We start from the raw sequence: 23,236 nt of genomic DNA on the forward strand, positions 1-23,236 counted from the left end.
CCCCTATATTATATTTATTAACCCCTAATCTGCCCCCCTCAACATCGCCGACACCTGCCTACACTTATTAACCCCTAATCTGCCGAGCGGACCTGAGCGCTACTATAATAAATGTATTAACCCCTAATCCGCCTCACTAACCCTATCATAAATAGTATTAACCCCTAATCTGCCCTCCCTAACATCGCCGACACCTAACTTCAATTATTAACCCCTAATCTGACGACCAGAGCTCACCGCTACTATAATAAATGGATTAACCCCTAAAGCTAAGTCTAACCCTAACACTAACACCCCCCTAACTTAAATATAATTTATCTCTAACGAAATTAATTAACTCTTATTAAATAAATTATTCCTATTTAAAGCTAAATACTTACCTGTAAAATAAACCCTAATATAGCTACAATATAAATTATAATTACATTGTAGCTATTTTAGGATTAATATTTATTTTACAGGCAACTTTGTAATTATTTTAACCAGGTACAATAGCTATTAAATAGTTAAGAACTATTTAATAGTTACCTAGTTAAAATAATAACAAAATTACCTGTAAAATAAATCCTAACCTAAGTTATAATTAAACCTAACACTACCCTATCAATAAATTAATTAAATAAAATACCTGCAATTACCTACAATAAAACCTAACACTACACTATCAATAAATAAATTAAATACAATACCTACAAATAAATACAATTACATAAACTAACTAAAGTACAAAAAATAAAAAAGAACTAAGTTACAAAAAATAAAAAAATATTTACAAACATAAGAAAAATATTACAACAATTTTAAACTAATTACACCTACTCTAAGCCCCCTAATAAAATAACAAAGACCCCCAAAATAAAAAAATGCCCTACCCTATTCTAAATTAATAAAGTTAAAAGCTCTTTTACCTTACCAGCTCTGAACAGGGCCCTTTGCGGGGCATGCCCCAAGAAAATCATCTCTTTTGCCTGTAAAAAAAACATACAATACCCCCCCCAACATTACAACCCACCACCCACATACCCCTAATCTAACCCAAACCCCCCTTAAATAAACCTAACACTAAGCCCCTGAAGATCTTCCTACCTTGTCTTCACCATCCAGGTTCACCGATCCGTCCTGGCATCCAGTGCTGAAGAGGTCCAGAAGAGGCTCCAAAGTCTTCCTCCTATCCGGCAAGAAGAGGACATCCGGACTGGCAAACATCTTCATCCAAGCGGCATCTTCCATCTTCTTCCATCCGGTGCGGAGCGGGTCCATGTTGAAGCAGCCGACGCGGATCCATCCTCTTCTTCCGGCGTCTCCCGACGAATGACGGTTCCTTTAAGGGACGTCATCCAAGATGGCGTCCCTCGAATTCCGATTGGCTGATAGGATTCTATCAGCCAATCGGAATTAAGGTAGGAATATTCTGATTGGCTGATCCAATCAGCCAATCAGATTGAGCTCGCATTCTATTGGCTGATCGGAACAGCCAATAGAATGCGAGCTCAATCTGATTGGCTGATTGGATCAGCCAATCGGATTGAACTTGATTCTGATTGGCTGATTCCATCAGCCAATCAGAATATTCCTACCTTAATTCCGATTGGCTGATAGAATCCTATCAGCCAATCGGAATTCGAGGGACGCCATCTTGGATGACGTCCCTTAAAGGAACCGTCATTCGTCGGGAGACGCCGGAAGAAGAGGATGGATCCGCGTCGGCTGCTTCAACATGGACCCGCTCCGCACCGGATGGAAGAAGATCGAAGATGCCGCTTGGATGAAGATGTTTGCCGGTCCGGATGTCCTCTTCTTGCCGGATAGGAGGAAGACTTTGGAGCCTCTTCTGGACCTCTTCAGCACCGGATGCCAGGACGGATCGGTGATACCTGGATGGTGAAGACAAGGTAGGAAGATCTTCAGGGGCTTAGTGTTAGGTTTATTTAAGGGGGGTTTGGGTTAGATTAGGGGTATGTGGGTGGTGGGTTGTAATGTTGGGGGGGGGGTATTGTATGTTTTTTTTTACAGGCAAAAGAGCTGATTTTCTTGGGGCATGCCCCGCAAAGGGCCCTGTTCAGGGCTGGTAAGGTAAAAGAGCTTTTAACTTTATTAATTTAGAATAGGGTAGGGAATTTTTTTATTTTGGGGGTCTTTGTTATTTTATTAGGGGGCTTAGAGTAGGTGTAATTAGTTTAAAATTGTTGTAATATTTTTCTTATGTTTGTAAATATTTTTTTATTTTTTGTAACTTAGTTCTTTTTTATTTTTTGTACTTTAGTTAGTTTATTTCATTGTAGTTATTTGTAGGAATTGTATTTAATTTATTTATTGATAGTGTAGTGTTAGGTTTTATTGTAGGTAATTGTAGGTAGTTTATTTAATTAATTTATTGATAGGGTAGTGTTAGGTTTAATTATAACTTAGGTTAGGATTTATTTTACAGGTAATTTTGTTATTATTTTGAGTGATTCCAAATACCGGCGGTAGCCTAAAACCAGCGTTAGGAGCCTCTAACGCTGGTTTTCACGGCTACCGCCAAACTCTAAATCTAGGCCTAAGTTTGTAAATAGTTATTAACTATTTACTAACTACCTAGTTAAAATAAATACAAACTTATCTGTGAAATAAAACCTAAGCTGCCTTACACTAAAACCTAACAGTACAAAAATTAAAAAACTACCATTACAAAAAATAACAAACACTAAAATTACAAAAAAATTAAAAAAATATCATTGCAAAAAATAACAAATGAAATTATCCAAAATAATAAAACTTTCGGCTAGATTACGAGTTGTGAGTTAAGCTGAAAAAGCAGCGTTAACAGGTCCTAACGCTGCTTTTTCACTACCGCTGCAATTACGAGTCTTGCAGGTTTAGGGGCACCGCACACTTCTTTGGCCTTACCGCAAAACGACTTACGTAAACTTCGTAAACCCTTTTTTCTATGGGACTTCCATAGCGCTGATATTACGATTCTGTCCTAGAAGGCCAAAAAGTGAGTGGTACACCCTCTACCTCCAAGATTCCTAACGCATTCTAAAGTCAGTAGTTATGAGTTTTACACTACAACGCCGTAGCATAAAACTCATAACTAAAGTACTAAAAAGTACACTAAACACCCATAAACTACCTATTAACACCTAAACCAAGGCCCTCCCTCATCACAAACACTATAATACAATTTTTAACCCCTAATCTGCCGCTCCGGAAATCGCCGCCACTAGAATAAACATATTAACCCCTAAACCGCCGCACTCCCGCCTCGCAAACACAAGTTAAATATTATTGACTCCTAATCTGCCGCCCCTAACGTCGCCGTCACCTACATTATTCCTATTAACCCCTACTCTGCTGCTCCCAACATCGCCGACACCTATATTATATTTATTAACCCCTAATCTGCCACCCCCAATGTCACCACAACCTACCTACACTTATTAACCCCTAATCTGCCACCCCCAACGTCTCCGCCACTATATTAAATTTATTAACCCCTAAACCTAAGTCTAACCCTAACCCTAACACCCCCTAACTTAAATATAATTTAAATAAATCTAAATAAAATTACTATCATTAACTAAATTATTCCTATTAAAAACTAAATACTTACCTATAAAACAAACCCTAAAATAACTACAATATAACTAATAGTTACATTGTAGCTAGCTTAGGGTTTATTTTTATTTTACAGGCAAATTTGTATTTATTTTAACTAGGTAGAATAGTTATTAAATAGTTATTAACTATTTAATAACTACCTAGCTACAATAAATACAAATTTACCTGTAAAATAAAACCTAACCTAAGTTACACTAACATTAAAAAAATTAAACTAAATTAAAAACAATTAAATAAATTAAATTAAATTAGCTAAATTACAAAAACCCCCCACCAAATTACAGAAAATAAAAAACAAATTACAGATCTTTAAACTAATTACACCTAATCTAATAGCCTTATCAAAATTAAAAAAGCCCCCCAAAATAAAAAAATCCCTAGCCTAAACTAAACTATCAATAGCCCTTAAAAGGGCCTTTTGCGGGGCATTGCCCCAAAGTAATCAGCTCTTTTACCTGTAAAAAAAAAAATACAAACAACCCCCCAACAGTAAAACCCACCACCCACAAAATCAACCCCCAAATAAAATCCTAACTAAAAAAACCTAAGCTCCCCATTGCCCTGAAAAGGATTGCAGCCCAAATCCCTAACCTAAAAAATAAACCCACCCAATACACCCTTAAAAAAACCTAACACTAACCCCCTGAAGATCAACTTACAGTTCTGAAGACCGGACATCCATCCTCAAGGAAGCGGCAGAAGTCTTCATCCAACCGGGCCGAAGTCCTCAACGAAGCCAGGAGAAGTCTTCATCCAAGCCGGGCAAAGTGGTCCTCCAGACGAGCAGAAGTCTTCATCCAGACGGCATCTTCTATCTTCATCCATCCAACACGGAGCGGGTCCATCTTCAAGACATCCGACGCGGAGCATCCTCTTCATCTGGAGTCTTCTTACTGAATGACGGTTCCTTTAAATGACGTCATCCAAGATGGCGTCCCTTAGATTCCGATTGGCTGATAGAATTCTATCAGCCAATCGGAATTAAGGTAGAAAAAATCCTATTGGCTGATTGAACTTCAATCCTATTGGCTGATTCCAATCAGCCAATAGGATTGAGCTTGCATTCTATTAGCTGATTGGAACAATAGAATATACGCTGAAATTGTTTAACTTAAAAGATTAGAAATGCATTTAAGACATCCCCCTCAATATAGAGTAAGTTACAGATTAGCAAGTTTTTAAGGGAGGACCCAGAAACTGAGATCAATTCTATTAGATGATTAAAGGGACATTAAACACTTTGAGATGGTAATATAAAATGATAAATTGTATATATAAAATAACTCTGCAATATACTTTCATTATTTATTTTGTCCTCTTTGCCTGTAATTCCATTCTGAAATTGTGAGCTTTTCAGTTCCTGTTAGAAATGGAAGTGCAGAACACTGTTAAATCCAGCACAACCATTGGCTGCACACTCTAATGACCTATGTATAACTCTCCCTAATTGGCCACAGCAGAGAAGATAACACAAGTTACAACATGGCAGCTCCCAGTGTTTTATAGACACTAAAATTTTATACTTATTTTGTCACTTTTTTAACAACTAATGAAACTTTAAAAAATACATCTACATGTTAGTCATGGACTAATCTTTTCTTTGAATGCATCATTCTATCTAGCATGTATTCAGTGTTTAATGTCCCTTTAATAAGGAATTAGAGGTATCCATTGGAAGATATAAATGGAATAATTCCATAAGAAACTGATTTCCCCCTGGTAGTTACACCGTCTCCCTCTCCTTGCTTAATTGGTATATTTAGGGTTTCGATATTTCTGTAGTGTTTTTGAGTATGGTTAAGATATGGAATATATAGCTGCCATGAGAGTATGTTCTCAAACGTAATGTTTTTTCCTCTGTTTTCATTTAATTTAAAAAAAAAACAAAGAAAAGAAAAAAAGAAAAGAGAAGGAAAAAAAAAGAAAAAAAAGTAAAAGGTTAAAAATCACCAAATCATGGGTATGCTGAGGATTGTTAAGATTTATATTCTGAATACTGTTGAGGATTGTTTAGAGATATATTGAGAACATTGACTCTTGTACATATATAGTTATGATATAGAACAATGTAAAGTATAGTAATATAGAGCAGAACTCTATATAACATAGAGTATGTCAAAAGTGTATATGTTCTTATTTTTTTTTATTTTCAATCTGTGTGATTCTTTAAGTTGGAATGCTTTTCATTTATTTTGTTAAATAGGGCATTATGTTATTGATGTTCTGGTTATTTTTTTGCTCTCATCCTCTGTGATACTGAATTGTAATATGATTTGGACTATAAATACATTTTTAAAAGTAAAAAAAAAAAAGAATGTGAGCTCAATCCTATTGGCTGATTGGATCAGCCAATAGGATTGAAGTTCAATCCTATTGGATGATTGCATCAGCCAATAGGATTTTTTCTACCTTAATTCCGATTGGCTGATAGAATTCTATCAGCCAATCGGAATCTAAGGGACGCCATCTTGGATGACGTCATTTAAAGGAACCGTCATTCAGTAAGAAAACTCTGGATGAAGAGGATGCTTGAAGATGGACCTGCTCCACGTCGGATGGATGAAGATAGAAGATGCCGTCTGGATGAAGACTTCTGCCTGTCTGGAGGACCACTTCGCCCGGCTTGGATGAAGTCTTCTCCCGGCTTCGTTGAGGACTTCGGCCCGGTTGGATGAAAACTTCTGCCGCTTCCTTGAGGATGGATGTCCAGTCTTCAGAACTGTAAGTCGATCTTCAGGGGGTTAGTGTTAGTTTTTTTAAGTGAGTATTGAGTGGGTTTATTTTTTAGGTTAGGGAGCTAAATGCCCTTTTAAGGGCAATGCCCATCCAAATGGCCTTTTCAGGGCAATGGGGAGGTTAGGTTTTTTTAGTTAGGATTTTATTTGGGGGGTTGGTTGTGTGGGTGGTCGGTTTTACTGTTAGGGGGGTTGTATGTATTTTTTTTATAGGTAAAAAGAGCTGATTACTTTGGGGCAATGCCCTGCAAAAGGCCCTTTTAAGGGCTATTGATAGTTTAGTCTAGGTTTTTTTTTATTTTGGGGGGGCTTTTTTATTTTAATAGGGCTATTAGATTAGGTGTAATTAGTTTAAATTTCTTGTAATTTGTTTTTTATTTTCTGTTATTTAGTGTTTTGTTTTTTTGTACTTTAGCTAATTGTATTTAATTTATTTAATTTAATTTAGGTCATTTATTTAATTGTAGTGTAGTGTTAGGTGTTAGTGTAACTTAGGTTACATTTTATTTTACAGGTACTTTTGAATTTATTTTAGCTAAGTAGTTATTAAATAGTTAATAACTATTTACTAACTATTCTACCTAGTTAAAATAAATACAAACTTGCCTGTAAAATAAAAATAAACCCTAAGATAGCTACAATGTAACAATGTAAGTTATATTGTAGCTATCTTAGGGTTTATTTTACAGGTAAGTATTTAGTTTTAAATAGGAATTATTTAGGTAATAATATTAATATTAATTTAGATTTATTGTAATTATATTTAAGTTAGGAGATGTTAGGGTTAGACTTAGGTTTAGGGGTTAATACATTTAGTATAGTGGCAGTGACATTGGGGGCAGCAGATTAGGGGTTAATAAATGTAGGTAGGTGGCGGCGATGTTAGGGACGGCAGATTAGGGGTAAATAATATTTAAATAGTGTTTGCGAGGCGGGAGTGCAGCGGTTTAGGGGTTAATATGTTTATTATAGTGGCGGCGACATTGGGGCGGCAGATTAGGGGTTAATAAATCTAGGTAGGTTGCGGGGACATTGGGGGAGGGAGATTAGGTGTTAATAAATATAATGTAGGTGTCAGCGATATTGGGGGCAGCAGATTAGGGGTTAATAAGTATAATGTAGGTGGCGGCGATGTCAGGAGTAGTAGATTAGGGGTTAATAAGTGTAAGATTAGGGGTGTTTAGACTCAGGGTTCATGTTAGGGTGTTAGGTGTAAACATAACTTTTATTTCCCCATAGGAATCAATAGGGCTGCGTTACTGAGTATTACACTGCTTTTTTGCAGGTTTTAGACTTTTTCTCAGCCGGCTCTCCCCGTTGATTACTATGGGGAAATCGTGCACGAGCATGTACGACCAGCTCACTGCTGACTTAAGCAGCGCTGGTATTGAAGTGCGGTATGGAGCTCAATTTTGCTCAACGCTCACTTCTTGCGTTTTAACGCTGGGTTTGTAAAAACCTGTAATACCAGCGCTGCAGGTAAGTGAGCGGTGAGAGAAAACTGCTCGTTAGCACCGCATAGCTCCTAACGCAAAACTCGTAATCTAGCCAATACGTATTTTGTTTTAAATAGGCATTATTTAGTTAATAATTGTAACTTTAATTTAGGTCTATTTTAATTATGTTAAAGTTAGGGGGTGTTAGGTTTAGGGTTATGGTTACGGTTAGGGTTACGTTAGGGTTAGGTTTAGGGGTTAATAGTTTCATTTATGTTTTTGTGATGTGGGGGGCTGACGGTTTATGGGTTAATAGGTTTATTTAGTGGTAGGGATGTGGGAGGCCAGAGGTTTAGGGGTAAATACGTTTATTATAGTGGTGGAGGTGTCTGGAAGCGGTGGAATAGGGGTTAATATCTTTATTATAGTGTGGGTGATGTTGGGGTGCTGGGGAATAGAGGTTAATAACTTTAGTATAGTGGCAGCGATGTCAGGGAGCGGAAAAATAGGGGTTAATAAATGTTATTAGTGGCACGATGACGTGAGCGGCAGATTAGGGGTTAATAACTTTAATATAGCGATGCGGGAGGGCCTCAGTTTAGAGGTTAATAGGTAGTTTATGGGTGTACTTTGTAACACTTTAGTTATGAGTTTTATATAACAGTTTTTTTGTAGTGTAAAATTCATAATTACTGGTCTCAGATGGCAAAACTGATCTTGCTGGCATAGGCTGGAACGCAAGCTTTTTAGACTCACCGCAAAACTTGTAATACCGGCGCTATGGAAGTCCCATGAAAAAACTTAATTTTTACGTGTGCGGGACTGATGTTGCGTTACAGGCTAAAAGGCTTGCGGTACAGCTATACGGACAAGACTCATAATTGCTGCGTTGCTGTTTTAACGCTGAAATGACAATTTTTTTAGCGTTAAAACACGAACGCAAAACTTGTAATCTAGGTGATTCAAAATTCAGTTTGCTGCTGTCGACCACATGAAGAGGACCTCCTTGTTGAAGATGGATGAAAACCACCGCCGAAGCCAGAATGAAGATAAGAAGATGGGTGAAGACGGACCTCCACCGGGAAGAAGATGGAGCACAGCCGCAATCATCTTTGATGGGGTTCAGCGTTAGGTTATTGTTTTTTGTTAAGATGGGTTTTTTTTCAGATTAGTGATTTTTTTTTGTCTGAGCAGCAAAATAGCTAAATGCCCTTTTTAGTGCAATGCTCACCCAAATGCCCTTTTTCAGGTCACTTTTTAGACGTTAGAGGATTGAAGTATTTTTCTTTTTTAAATTTGATTACTTTAGGGCAATGCCTTTTCAAGAATATTTGTAGTTTAGTTTTTCAATAGTTTATTTTTATTTTGGGGAGGGTGATTTTTGGGGGTATATAATATGTATAAATCTTTTTTATTTTGGAAAAAAAAAATTTTTGTATTTTTTTTTTTTTTTTTTGGTAATGGCAGTTTTTTGTTTTTTTTTTAATGGTAGAGTTTTTTGTATTTTTGGTAATGTTAGTGGGGTTTTTTTAGTAATAGTAAAGCTTTATTTTTATTTAAACCACAGATACAAAATACATAGATACAACACACCAGTACTTGCTGCTGGACCCAAAAAAAAAATCAACATATAACCCAAATAAAGAAGAATCTAAACTGACGGTAAGACTGTATAAAGGAATATAATTTCAATCGTGTAAGTGGATTGCACTTGCATAGTAATTAGCTCTAATAAGATTAACCAAAGATCAGATTGTTGGTTAATTTTATAAATGTGCCCCAAATGCCCCCAAAATACAGTGTATTGTATTATATTAAAAAATAAATGGCTAGATTACGAGTTTTGCGTTATAATGAAAAAGCAGCGTTATCAGGTTATAACGCTGCTTTTCACTTCTGCTGGTATTACGAGTCTTGCAGGTTTAGGGGCACCGCACACTTTTTTGGCCTTACCACAAATCAACTTATGCAAATTGCGTATAGTCTTTTTTCAAATGGACTTCCATAGCGCCGGTTTTACAAGCTTTTCCTGGGAGGCCAAAAAGTGAGCGGTACACCCTATCCCGTCAAGATTCGTAACGCATTCTAAAGTCAGTAGTTATGAGTTTTACACTACAAAGCTGTAGCATAAAATTCATAACTAAAGTGCTAAAAAGTACACTAACACCCATAAACTACCTATCAACCCCTAAACCGAGGCCCTCCCGCATCGCAAACCCTAAAAGAAAATTATTAACTCCTAATCTGCCGCTCCGGACATCGCCGCCACTAGAATAAACATATTAACCCTTAAACCACTGCACTCCCGCTTCGCAAACACTAGTTAAATATTATTAACCCCTAATCTGCCGCCCCTAACATCGCCGCCACCTACCTACATTGCCTCCACTATAGTAAATTTATTAACCCCTAAATCTAAGTCTTACCCTAACCCTCACACCCCCTAATTTAAATATAATTAAAATAAATTTAAATAAAAATTACTATCATTACATAAATAATTCCTATTTAAAACTAAATACTTACCTATAAAATAAACCCTAAGCTAGCTTTGCTCGCATATGCATTGCTGTCAACTTGTAACACCAGCGCACATTAGCTTGTGCTGGTATTACTCAGTGGAACACTAATATCACTTTCATAAAAGCGATAATTAGCGCTCCACTTGTAACCTGGCACAATATCTGCCCCAATTAACGCAGCTATGTCGGAGGTAGCATGTGTATTACAAGTTGAAAGTAAATTGATTGAGCACAATTTAATTTAATGCTTGTCGGGCTTGCGTGACTTCATAGCTCTTGTTAACTATTACGCTCAAATAAAAAGTGTCACAAAATATATTTAAAACTTCAGTTACACTCCTAATAACACTGTCTAATAAAAAATATTAAAAGAAATAATGCATAATAAAGTTATAAGGACTTAAAGATATAAGGTCTCTGGTGTTAGAAACAAAAAGCCTGCAAAGGGATTTAACATAGAGATGCATACATACAATATATATATATATATATATATATATATATACCAATCATTTAAACAACAGGCCAGCACTCCCAATTTTAACAGCTTCCAGGGTGCACTTTAACTTCCAATTATATTCGTTTCCATAGAAAGGCACTCACTGGCATTGATGCAATAAATTACTTTATTCATGACGTTTTGGGGAGTTTAACCCCTTCCTCAGACCATCAAAAACATATTAAAAATGACAGACTTACCCAATCTTATATCCCACACCGTGCAGTAAAATTCCAAAGTGAGGATGCGACCAGCGTTCCCCTGGCGCAACTGCGCATGCGCCAACGGTCCGTGATGGCATCCCACCTGGGCCAAACTAAAAAGCAAAGTGTTCACAGTTAGATTGTGGTTGCGCACAGACCCAGAGCGTGTAAATCTGTCACATTGCATTACATGTTATTAATAGCTGGTTTGACCTCTTAATTACAGCATTGTTAAGACACACAAATAAGCATATACTTCTTTAAACAATAATGTGTCCTATACAGATATATGTCAAATAATTATATATAGCTGTGTCAAGTATACCTATGACCACCTAAGGCTACATTATGGCAATATCTCAATGCTACTAATATATACATATGGTGCTACATAACTGAATAATAATTAATAGACCACATTCCTAACCTCTTCTATGCATATTCTCAATACAATATAAACGAGCAATATAATTAATACTTTTTTACTTAAATTATGTATATCTTAAGCACATAGGTAGAGTCACCACAAAGAGCTCATGATTAATATGTATCATTTATGCAAGTTCAATACAATATGAAGGGGCAATTTAATTAACCATCTCTTACCTAAAATATGTACATTTTAAAGACATAGCGAGAGTCACTATTTATTACAAAACACTCCTCATGATTAATGTGTACCAATTATGATCTTATATGATCACTTGGTTATTTGTAAAGTTCTAACTACTCTCCATTTTTCACTTATTCACTATTTATTGCTATAAAAACACAGGTATCATATTCTTTTATCACATCAAATATCAGGGGTAAGCAATTTGTTCTTACAGGTTTACATGTACATAGAAAATAAGCTAGTTGTCATATTCAAAAATTATCTAATGCATTCATTACATTATATGTGCAAAAACTTTACACCATTCAGAGGAAACATTGTAGATCCATATTTGTATTCAGTCCCCTAGGTATTAGGGTTTGCAAGGTAAAAATCCACCTACTCTCCTTATGTAATAGGAGCCTTGCCCGGTCACCTCCCCTAGGTAGAGGGGGGACATGGTCTATGATCATATACCTGAGATCCGATGCAGAATGCTTGGCCATAAGAAAATGTTTAGCAACGGGTTGATCAGCCTTGCCAGTTTCTAAGGCATTTCTAATACCACACCTGTGATTGGCCATACGTGTTCTGAGGTCATCATTGGTTTTACCTACATAGTACAGTCCACAACTACAGTGTAAAAGGTATACCACATATCTAGTTGTACAAGTCAATCGGTACCTGATGTTGAACCCAACCACATTCCAGGACTGTAGCTTGCCTTAAAGTCTGGGAGCATCAGGATGTCTCGTAGGGATTTACCCCTCTTGTACCCTTCTCTTGGTACTTCATACTGTCTCAGTGGTAATTGTTGATCACTTTGTACAGTTTCCAAATTCTTCTTTAGGATGGAAGGTACCTGTCATTTATCCAGCGTAAACGTGGTTACAAATGTTAACCTTTTTTCTTCTGTTCCTTCCTTGATGTTTTTCTGTAATGCCTCCATTTGGGTGAGTATATATATATATATATATATACAGACATATATACACATATAAACACATATATATATATATATATATATATATATATATATATATATATATATATATACATATATATATAAAAGTGCATTGGAGTCCTTTACTTTCAAGTAGATGAAAACATTAAAATATATTTATTAAGCAATATTCATGCTTAATAAAGTGTTTATTTACTGTAAATGTTCCAATGTTCTGCACACAGCAGAATATATTCTAAGAATTTATAAATAGATAGTCCTATGTATATCTGTATAAATCTATACCTATATATATTTCAATCAGGGACTGCCCTCAAGTATAATATTACTTATTTATTACGGTGACATTTCGGGGTAGGCAGACCCCTTCCTCAAACCAGACAATTGTGCAAGTGAACATAGTGCAATATAAAGGAGCTAAGCCACACCCAGATACCAATTACAAAAAATGTGCAACATCATGTCCAACTGAAGCTCCTGGTTCGTAGTTTCGGTGTTATTACGTATTACCCTAATCATTTGGGATTTTATTATCGTCTTGTGGGTATGTGGAGGATGATTACTTGAAGCTTTGATTAAAAAGTTTCTGTCAGTTGGCTTGGTATATAGGGTCGTGAAGAGTTTCCCTTGTTTCTTATAAATCCTTAGGTCAAGAAAGTCGATCTGGGCCTTATCATAGTTCAATTCAAATTTGATTGGTATCTCCTGATTGTTGAGTTGTATCACCCACTCAGTTAGTGATTCCTCAGTTCCATGCCATATGAAGAAGACATTGTCAATATATCTTTTGTAGCATTTGACCGATCCATGGTTATATACATTCATTATGTTACGCTCATAGTGTTCCATGTAGAGGTTGGCATTGGATGAGGCCATGTTTGACCCCATAGCTGTCCCCATAAGCTGTTGATAGAAAGTGTTCTCAAATCGGAAATAATTCAGTTTAAAGCATTTCTCCAAGATATCCAGAATAAACGTGATAGGTAGGCCTATATATTTGTCCCCATAGTATATTCATTGTGGGTTCTAACAAATATTAACAATGATCTAGCAGTACTATAGATTGCTTTATATGCTGGCTTGTCTAAATTAACACAATTCAGTGGGACACATTGGCACAGTTTACACACAGGGTCTCTATGTTGATGTTTATTATTCAATACACTACTGTCATATATTATTTATGGGTGTGTGTGTATATGTATGTATATATATATATATATATATATATATATGTGTGTTTTTTTATATATATATATATATATATATATATATATATATATATATATATATAGAGAGAGAGAGAGAGAGAGAGAGAGAGATTTGTATATATATGTATATATAATAAGGTGGGGAGGAAGATACACTTGTCTGACATAGACTAAATGTTAATGATGTGTTTTCTATTTATATTTTTTGTATATAAATGTGTGTTATATTACCTGGCAACCATGATGTTGCAATGGCTACATAGTTTTGGCGCAATTTTTTGTAATTGGTAGATGGGTGGGGCTTAGCTCCTTTATATTGCACTATGTTCACTTGCACAATTGTCTGGTCTGAGGAAGGGGTCTGTGTACCCCAAAACGTTACCGTAATAAATCAGTAATATTATATCTAAACACTGTGAGTGCAGTCCCTGATTGAAATAGACTGTGACTACTACTGACTTTGCACCCTGGTTGATGACCTAGCTGTATTGTGAGTGCAGATACAAATGTAGGATATATACCTATACAGTATATACATATATAGTGTACCAAAAAACATAAAATATGTAGAAATATGTATTTATGAATAAAAAGAACATATTCTGCTATGTTAAAAACATATTTTTATTTTCATGTCAGGTTAGCGCACTTGAGAAAATGCGATTTGGTTTGTGAGCACTTTTCTTGTTTCGTTGATTTCTATGGGGGAATACATTAACCCCTTAATGACCGAGGACGTGCAGGGTACGTCCTCAAAAAAAAGGCAGTTAATGCCTGAGGACGTACCCTGCACGTCCTCGGTGTGGAAAGCAGCTGGAAGCGATCCTGCTCGCTTCCAGCTGCTTTCCGGTTATTGCAGTGATGCCTCGATATGGAGGCATCCTGCAATAACCATACATGGCCATCCGATGCAGAGAGAGCCACTCTGTGGCCCTCTCTGCACCGGACATCGATGGCCGGTATCGTTGGTGGGTGGGAGCCGAATTGGGAGGCGGGTGGGCGGCCATCGGTGTTGCGCGTGACGTCACGGGGGGCGGGATCGGGATCGGGACCGTCGGGGGCGCGCACGGGCGCGCGCGCGTGCACGGGGGGTGGCGGGCGGGCGCGTGCACGGGGCGGGAGCGGGTGGGAACCGCTACACTACAGAAAAGTTAACAAGTAAAAGTAAAAAAATAATGTAATAAACTTTATTTTAAAAACCATCTAAGGGATCTGGAAGGGGTGGGGGTTGGTCTTGGGGGGGGGGGGGGAAAGCTACACTACAGAAAAGGGACATTTTATTTAAAAAAAAAGCTTTTTTTCACTAAACTGGGTACTGGCAGACAGCTGCCAGTACCCAAGATGGCGCACATTAAGTCAGAGGGGGAGGGTTAGAGAGCTGTTTAGTGGGGGATCAGTGAGGTTGGGGGCTAAGGGGGATCCCTACACAGAAGCATATGTAAATATGCTAACAAAAAATGCACAAAAAAGCCCAAATATACCTTTTATTTTAGTACTGGCAGAGTTTCTGCCAGTACTTAAGATGGCGGGGACATTTGTGGGGTAGGGGAGGGAAGAGAGATGTTTGGGAGGGATCAGGGGGTCTGATGTTTCAGGTGGGAGGCTGATCTTTACACTAAAGCTAAAATTAACCCTGCAAGCTCCCTACAAGCTACCTAATTGACCCCTTCACTGCTAGCCATAATACACGTGTGATGCGCAGCGCCATTTAGCAGCATTCTAATTACCAAAAAGCAACTCCAAAGTCATATATGTCTGCTATTTCTGAACAAAGGGGATCCCAGAGAAGCATTTACAACCATTTGTGCCATAATTGCACAAGCTGTTTGTAAATTATTTCAGTGAGAAACCTAAAATTATGAAAAATTTTACGTTTTTTTTAATTTTATCGCATTTGGCGGTGAAATGGTGGCATGAAATATACCAAAATGGGCCTAGATCAATACTTGGGGTTGTCTACTACACTACACTAAAGCTAAAATTACCCCAAAAAGCTCCTTACATGCTCCCTAATTAACCCCTTCACTGCTGGGCATAATACACGTGTGGTGCGCAGTGGCATTTAGCGGCCTTCTAATTACCAAAAAGCAATGCCAAAGCCATATATGTCTGCTATTTCTGAACAAAGGGGATCCCAGAGAAGAATTTACAACCATTTATGCCATAATTGCACAAGCAGTATGTAAATAATTTCAGTGAGAAACTGAAAGTTTGTGAAAAAATTTGTGAAAAAGTGAACAATTTTTTGTATTTGATCGCATTTGGCGGTGAAATGGTGGCATGAAATATACCAAAATGGGCCTAGATCAATAATTTGGGATGTCTTCTAAAAAAAAATATATACATGTCAATGGATATTCAGGGATTCCTGAAAGATATTAGTGTTCTAATGTAACTAGCGTTAATTTTGAAAAAAAATGGTTTGAAAATAGCAAAGTGCTACTTGTATTTATGGCCCTATAAGTTACAAAAAAAGCAAAGAAGATGTAAACATTGGGTATTTCTAAACTCAGGACAAAATTTAGAAACAATTTAGCATGGGTGTTTTTTGGTGGTTGTAGATATGTAACAGATTTTGGGGTTCAAAGTTAGAAAAAGTGTGTTTTTTTCAATTTTTCCTCATATTTTATAATTTTTTTTATAGTAAATGATAAGATATGATGAAAATAATGGTATTTTTAGAAAGTCCATTTAATGGCGAGAAAAACGGTATATAATATGTGTGGGTACAGTAAATGAGTAAGAGGAAAATTTCAGCTAAACACAAACACCGCAGAAATGTAAAAATAGCCTTGGTCCCAAACGGACAGAAAATGGAAAAGTGCTCTGGTCACTAAGGGGTTAATGCGGTCTCAATAGTCAAAATTAGTTTTTTTGCGTGCGTCAAGGTTAGCGCTAGTCAAACACAAGCAAAAAGCTTACTTCTAACGAAGTTAGCATGAGAGTGGGCACGATAAATAACGCTCCACTCATAATCTAGCCCTTAAAGTTTTAAAAATAATGAGGCTGTACTAATTATACAGCCTGAAATGACTGCATTTCCTCCAGTGAAATATCTATTCTGTTGAGGCCTTGCTAATATGTGACCTTGTTTATATAAATACTGACTCATTTCTCATAACATTATTATGATAATTGTTGCAAACATTCCATTGTCTAGCTGACATTGAGTGCTGTGATACATCTTCAAAGAGATAACTGGTAAGATGCATTCTTTTGTGTATTTTACATTTACTGCTATGAAATATATACAATATTTTGATATATATTACATGAATTATCTGGCATGTTTTACTTTTTCCTTCCATGAATAATTGCAAAATTTTACTTATTTAATTATAAACCAGTTTCTTACTGTTTTTTTTAAAAAAAAAAATATTTTGTGTGTTTAACAATTTTTGGCTGTTTTAATGCAAATATTTTGTTTTAGTTATTTTGCAATTCTCTTCTGAGACAGCTTAAAAATAAATTAAAAAAAGCTGCCATTATGATGTGTACAAATTTAAATTGATTGGAATGGAAAAATAATTTGGTTTTATAAGACACTTTGCTCTATATGGCCAGATTGCATGATAGTCAATAGGTATAGAGTATAGAGAGGTATAGATATCTATTTTACATTTACATTATTAGATATATTATACACCCTGTAAAAAAATTAATAATAATAAAAAATATGCATATGGATTATTTAGAATTTTTTACAGTATGTATAATATTTTTTTAGTAATGATTATTACTTTTATATTTTATATTAAATATTTCAATTAGCAATCCTTTATGTACACTAACCTGACACCCGTTAGACCTAAAGCACAAAACATGAAACACAATACGATACGTGTTTTAGATACCTATGTTCTTTACATACAAAAAAAAAATTGTTGCTAAATATGTCATTCTTTATATATCTGATACTGTTAATGTAAAATAGATATCTATACCTATATAACTATATGAATAGATATACAGGTATAGGTATATACAGATGTATATGGAAATATGTATTTACAATAATAATTACATTTTTCTGTATTTGAAGAAAATTGGAATGTAAAATATGAATAACTCCTGATGGGTTAGCACACACGTGATAGGTTTTAGGTTTTTTTTCTTCTGCGCTCTCCATTGACTTCTATGGGAGAATAAGTTAACACGATTGCAATATTTGATTGCAGTATTTTTATGACTGCTATTTATATGAAATAGAGGATTTAAATCTCATGCTTTTATTTCCACTATAACTTAAATGAGAATTGTTTTTTCAATAGAAATAAGTGTTACCAAGCAGCAAATCAATATTTACAAAGATGAACTATACCTGCTGTGTAAGCAAGTAAGTCAAAAAAAAAAAAAGAATGCTTTTTTACACTGTAATTAAATTATATAGATTGGTTCGGTTGATTACTGGAACTTGAAACAAAAAAATACCAGGACTTAAAATATAACCTTTATTGATTTAATTTTAAAAAGACAGCATAAAGTATGTGTGTATGCTACCCTAGAAAATGTTAAAAACACACTCTCTGTTGGTTCTTCAATCCTTAGCCTTTACAATGCTAGGTATATGAAGCACTTAGTAGTTCTGTTATGAGACCCAGATTGTATTATAGGTATATATATCTGTTAATCTACTGTGGGTCTATGTGGCCTTGTAGGTGGCCAATCTATTAGATTACCACTAGGGAATATTAGTGCGTTATATACCTATTATAATTTAGCTCTGTGGTCTTTTATTGTGAGTTTGCTTTTTAGGCACTTCAGCAGAAGTGTATAGCACAGCTATTAATTTTAAGTATTGGCTGCGTAAGTGTTGGTTCTTGTCTAATGAATCTTAACAGGAAACCTGGACACAGTAATCGAGTACTAATCTACAAGCAACGAAATATATATATATATATATATATCACTCTAGGTTTTATAGATTACCAAATTGTAAATTACTACAGTGCAAGGCTCATGCTTTATTCCATTGTTGACTTGTAACTCTGACTAGTATAGATCTGATTCTGTGTAATTGTACGTCGTACAACTACAAGAGGGGTTCACAGACTTATTCTGGTTCTGATTAAAGATAGTCTGCACTTGAAAATACTACACGTAGTTGTGTCTAATGATTGTCATTTTAGCATCATAATTGGTTTTGAAATATAACAAACTATCAGTATCTTTATCAAGTAGATACTTAGATTAAATTCTACTTATTCCACTTTAATCCAGTGTGAATTTTTATATTTAATCACATTTCCTACGCTCAAGTGGTGCTGCAGTGTTACAATAATTTCAGCTTGTGGTAGCTGACATAGTATATAAAGTATTCTAACGTATATATTGATACAGGATATCGGGTTTATAGTCCGTTTATACTCTATACCCCTATGTAATAGTATCCGGTATTGCTGCTAAAGTATTAACTATAATCTTTATCTCACTAGTTACAGTTAGCCCAGCGTTACCTGGATTATGCTATAGAGACGCAACAATTATCAATCTTTTCGCTAAGAAAAATAACAATTACAGCTGCTTATGCCTGTGGAAAGCCACAAACTGCTAAGTACTTAATTAAAGAAAATTGTTTTTTAAGCTAAAGTTTCCTTAATTATTTTTACAACAAGAGAGGCAATTTAAAAAAAAAAAACGAGCGTTTCACTAACACATCCTCAGAGGGGTCCTCGTTTTTTTTTTAAAATTGCCTCTCTTGTTGTAAAAATAATTAAGGAAACTTTAGCTTAAAAAACAATTTTCTTTAATTAAGTACTTAGCAGTTTGTGGCTTTCCACAGGCATAAGCAGCTGTAATTGTTATTTTTCTTAGCGAAAAGATTGATAATTGTTGCGTCTCTATAGCATAATCCAGGTAACGCTGGGCTAACTGTAACTAGTGAGATAAAGATTATAGTTAATACTTTAGCAGCAATACCGGATACTATTACATAGGGGTATAGAGTATAAACGGACTATAAACCCGATATCCTGTATCAATATATACGTTAGAATACTTTATATACTATGTCAGCTACCACAAGCTGAAATTATTGTAACACTGCAGCACCACTTAAGCGTAGGAAATGTGATTAAATATAAAAATTCACACTGGATTAAAGTGGAATAAGTAGAATTTAATCTAAGTATCTACTTGATACAGATTCTGATAGTTTGTTATATTTCAAAACAAATTATGATGCTAAAATGACAATCATTAGACACAACTACGTGTAGTATTTTCAAGTGCAGACTATCTTTAATCAGAACCAGAATAAGTCTGTGAACCCCTCTTGTAGTTGTACGACGTACAATTACACAGAATCAGATCTATACTAGTCAGAGTTACAAGTCAACAATGGAATAAAGCATGAGCCTTGCACTGTAGTAACTTACAATTTGGTAATCTACAAAACCTAGAGTGACATATATATATATATATATATATTTCGTTGCTTGTAGATTAGTACTCGATTACTGTGTCCAGGTTTCCTGTAAAGATTCATTAGACAAGAACCAACACTTACGCAGCCAATACTTAAAATTAATAGCTGTGCTATACACTTCTGCTGAAGTGCCTAAAAAGCAAACTCACAATAAAAGACCACAGAGCTAAATTATAATAGGTATATAACGCACTAATATTCCCTAGTGGTAATCTAATAGATTAGCCACCTACAAGGCCACATAGACCCACAGTAGATTAACAGATATATATACCTATAATACAATCTGGGTCTCATAACAGAACTACTAAGTGCTTCATATACCTAGCATTGTAAAGGCTAAGGATTGAAGAACCAACAGAGAGTGTGTTTTTAACATTTTCTAGGGTAGCATACACACATACTTTATGCTGTCTTTTTAAAATTAAATCAATAAAGGTTATATTTTAAGTCCTGGTATTTTTTTGTTTCAAGTTCCAGTAATCAACCGAACCAATCTATATAATTTAATTACAGTGTAAAAAAGCATTCTTTTTTTTTTTTGGACTTACTTGCTTACACAGCAGGTATAGTTCATCTTTGTAAATAAAGTTTTTCATATGCTTACGCACTGCTCCTTAAGTGTTCAGGTATAAATCTTAAATTGTATTACTTCAAGCAAAAAATCAAAGTTAAGAGACAAAACACTTAGGCAGATAATCCTTTAAGCCTCAAAGAATAAAGGTTCAAAACTTCTCCCAAGCAGCAAATCAAACCTATCTTTTGCCAATGAGAGTTAAAATAAAACAAAAGAGCTGTCCATAAGTAGTTTGTTTTTTGTTGCACCCACCCCATAAAGGAGAATTGTATTTATCGCTCACTCATGCAAGTGAACTCACAATAGTTTTTTAACTCATGACTGGTAATACAGAGGTAAAAATAGTGTGACCTTGTGGTAGCTTTTGCTCTACTTGTGATGACAATTGTATTCCACTTGCAATATAGGCCTTTGATTGCACATTTTATTTAAGCATTGGATAATTCTGCCCCCAGGCTCTTATTTATCTTCACTATATCACTATCAATTATTCAGAAATGTTGTTTTAATTACTATTCACTTTTACATATATTAATGATAATTATTGTCCTAAATTTGGGGAAAAAATATATGAATTATTTGATGATCAGTACTTTGGTCCTTGCCAGGGAATACCCTTCTTAACCCATATTGATGAATAGCTACAAATGTAAGTAAAACAGATGAAATTGTAATGCAACAAATTATATTCACAGCTTAATATCGTTTTTTGTTTTAATTGTTTAGTGATCTCTTATCAGTGACTTGGATTCCCAACAATAAAGATTTGAATTTTCTTTTTAAAGAACAGGCCCTATTGAGTTAGACATTGTGATCCACATACGGGCTGCCTGTGAACTTTTGATTCTCACATCATTCTGTATCCATTTTATTTCTTTTTAAATCCTTTTTGGTCCTTTTTATTGCCCTTTATTTTATGACTAAGGTATAAAAGAGACAGAATATGACAGAATGAGAAGTAATATGAAACATTATAGAAGAGTGCAAGTGCATGGCAGAGCAAATGCAAAATCAAATGAGGTAATGGCTATAGAGACAACTATGTGACAGTAGGAACTCTATAATATTTAATAGGTCAACTGATGGTCATCATTAAAATACAAACATATTCAGAAGGCAATGAAAGGCTAAAATTTGTATTTTAATAATTCTAAATTTGTAATTATGCAAAATGAATGACCTTAGTAATTAAGAAATGTTTGTTTTTACCATTTTACTGAAGTTTTCTTTAGCAGAACTGTGCGCTTGTGCTAATATGAAGCATATGGTGCTATGTAAAATATAGGTTGTGTTTACATCAACCATTTGCAGACACATTGAGAATGAAGAATGAAACATTTATAGCTTACTTTGTAATCAAGGGATTTTCAGTGGGCTCATCAATCAACATCATCATTTTTGTGATACTGCTATTAACCTTCTTTTTTACAATATTTGCAAACTTTTGCATAATAGTTATAATATGTACAGATTACAACCTTCAGTCGCCTATGTATTTGTTCTTGGTAAGTCTTTCGTTTCTAGAAATATGTGCTATTTCAGTTATTCTCCCTAAATTTATGACAACGCTTATAACAAAGAAGACAAGAATATCAAATGCTGGATGCTTCACACAATCATTTTTCTACTTTTTTCTTACTACTTCTGACTTTTTCCTTTTGAGTGTTATGTCATTTGACCGTTATGTGGCCATATGCTACCCACTCAGATATTCCACCATCATGAGAAAAAGTACCTGTATCCATTTGGTGGCTGGCTGCTATATTTTATCATTTTTATGCCTTCTTTATCCCACCATAATGATGTCGAACCTACCTTTTTGTGGTTATATGCTGGATCATTTCTATTGTGAGAGCACGGCCATGTTGAAACTTATCTGTGTTGACACCAGTTTAATCAAACTCTCTGCAATCATCATTTCTGTTTTTGTCTTAATTGGTCCTTTAACAATTACAGTAATATCTTACATTTGTATTGTTTACACTGTAATAAAAATCCCATCAGACAGAGGTCGCCAGAAAACATTTTCAACATGCTTGTCTCACTTGACAATGGTATCTATAGTTTTTGGAAGTGCAATATTCATTGAAATCAGGCCATCAAGAGAGTACTCTTTAGAAACAGACAAAGTGGTAAACCTGGTAAGCACTGTACTTGGACCTTTACTAAATCCTTTTATTTATACACTTAGAAACAAAAATGTAAAAGACTCTATAAAAAAAAGAAAATGGAACAATAATTGGAAGTTTTGAAAAAATACTTGGGGGCCGATTGATCAAGCTCTGTATGGAGCTTAATGCCCCTGTTTCCGCGCTAGCCTTCAGGCTCGCCGGAAACAGAAGTTATGAAGCAGCGGTCTAAACACCGCTGCTCCATAACTTGTCCACCTGCTCTGAGGCCACGCACAGAAATCAACACAATCGATTGGCCTTAAATCTGCAGGGGGCGGCATTGCACCAGCAGT

General features: G+C 35.3%; 1 protein-coding gene across 1 annotated transcript; it reads left to right on the top strand.

Annotated features, from left to right (window-relative positions):
* The first annotated feature begins 22,094 nt into the window (after nt 1–22,094).
* Nucleotides 22,095–23,024, top strand: LOC128647131 (olfactory receptor 6M1-like). Its single transcript, XM_053699945.1, has one exon. The coding sequence runs from the start codon at nt 22,095–22,097 to the stop codon at nt 23,022–23,024; it is 930 nt and encodes a 309-aa protein (XP_053555920.1).
* The last annotated feature ends 212 nt before the right edge of the window (nt 23,025–23,236 follow it).

Source organism: Bombina bombina, chromosome 2 (assembly GCF_027579735.1).
Source record: "Bombina bombina isolate aBomBom1 chromosome 2, aBomBom1.pri, whole genome shotgun sequence".
NCBI lineage: Eukaryota > Metazoa > Chordata > Amphibia > Anura > Bombinatoridae > Bombina > Bombina bombina.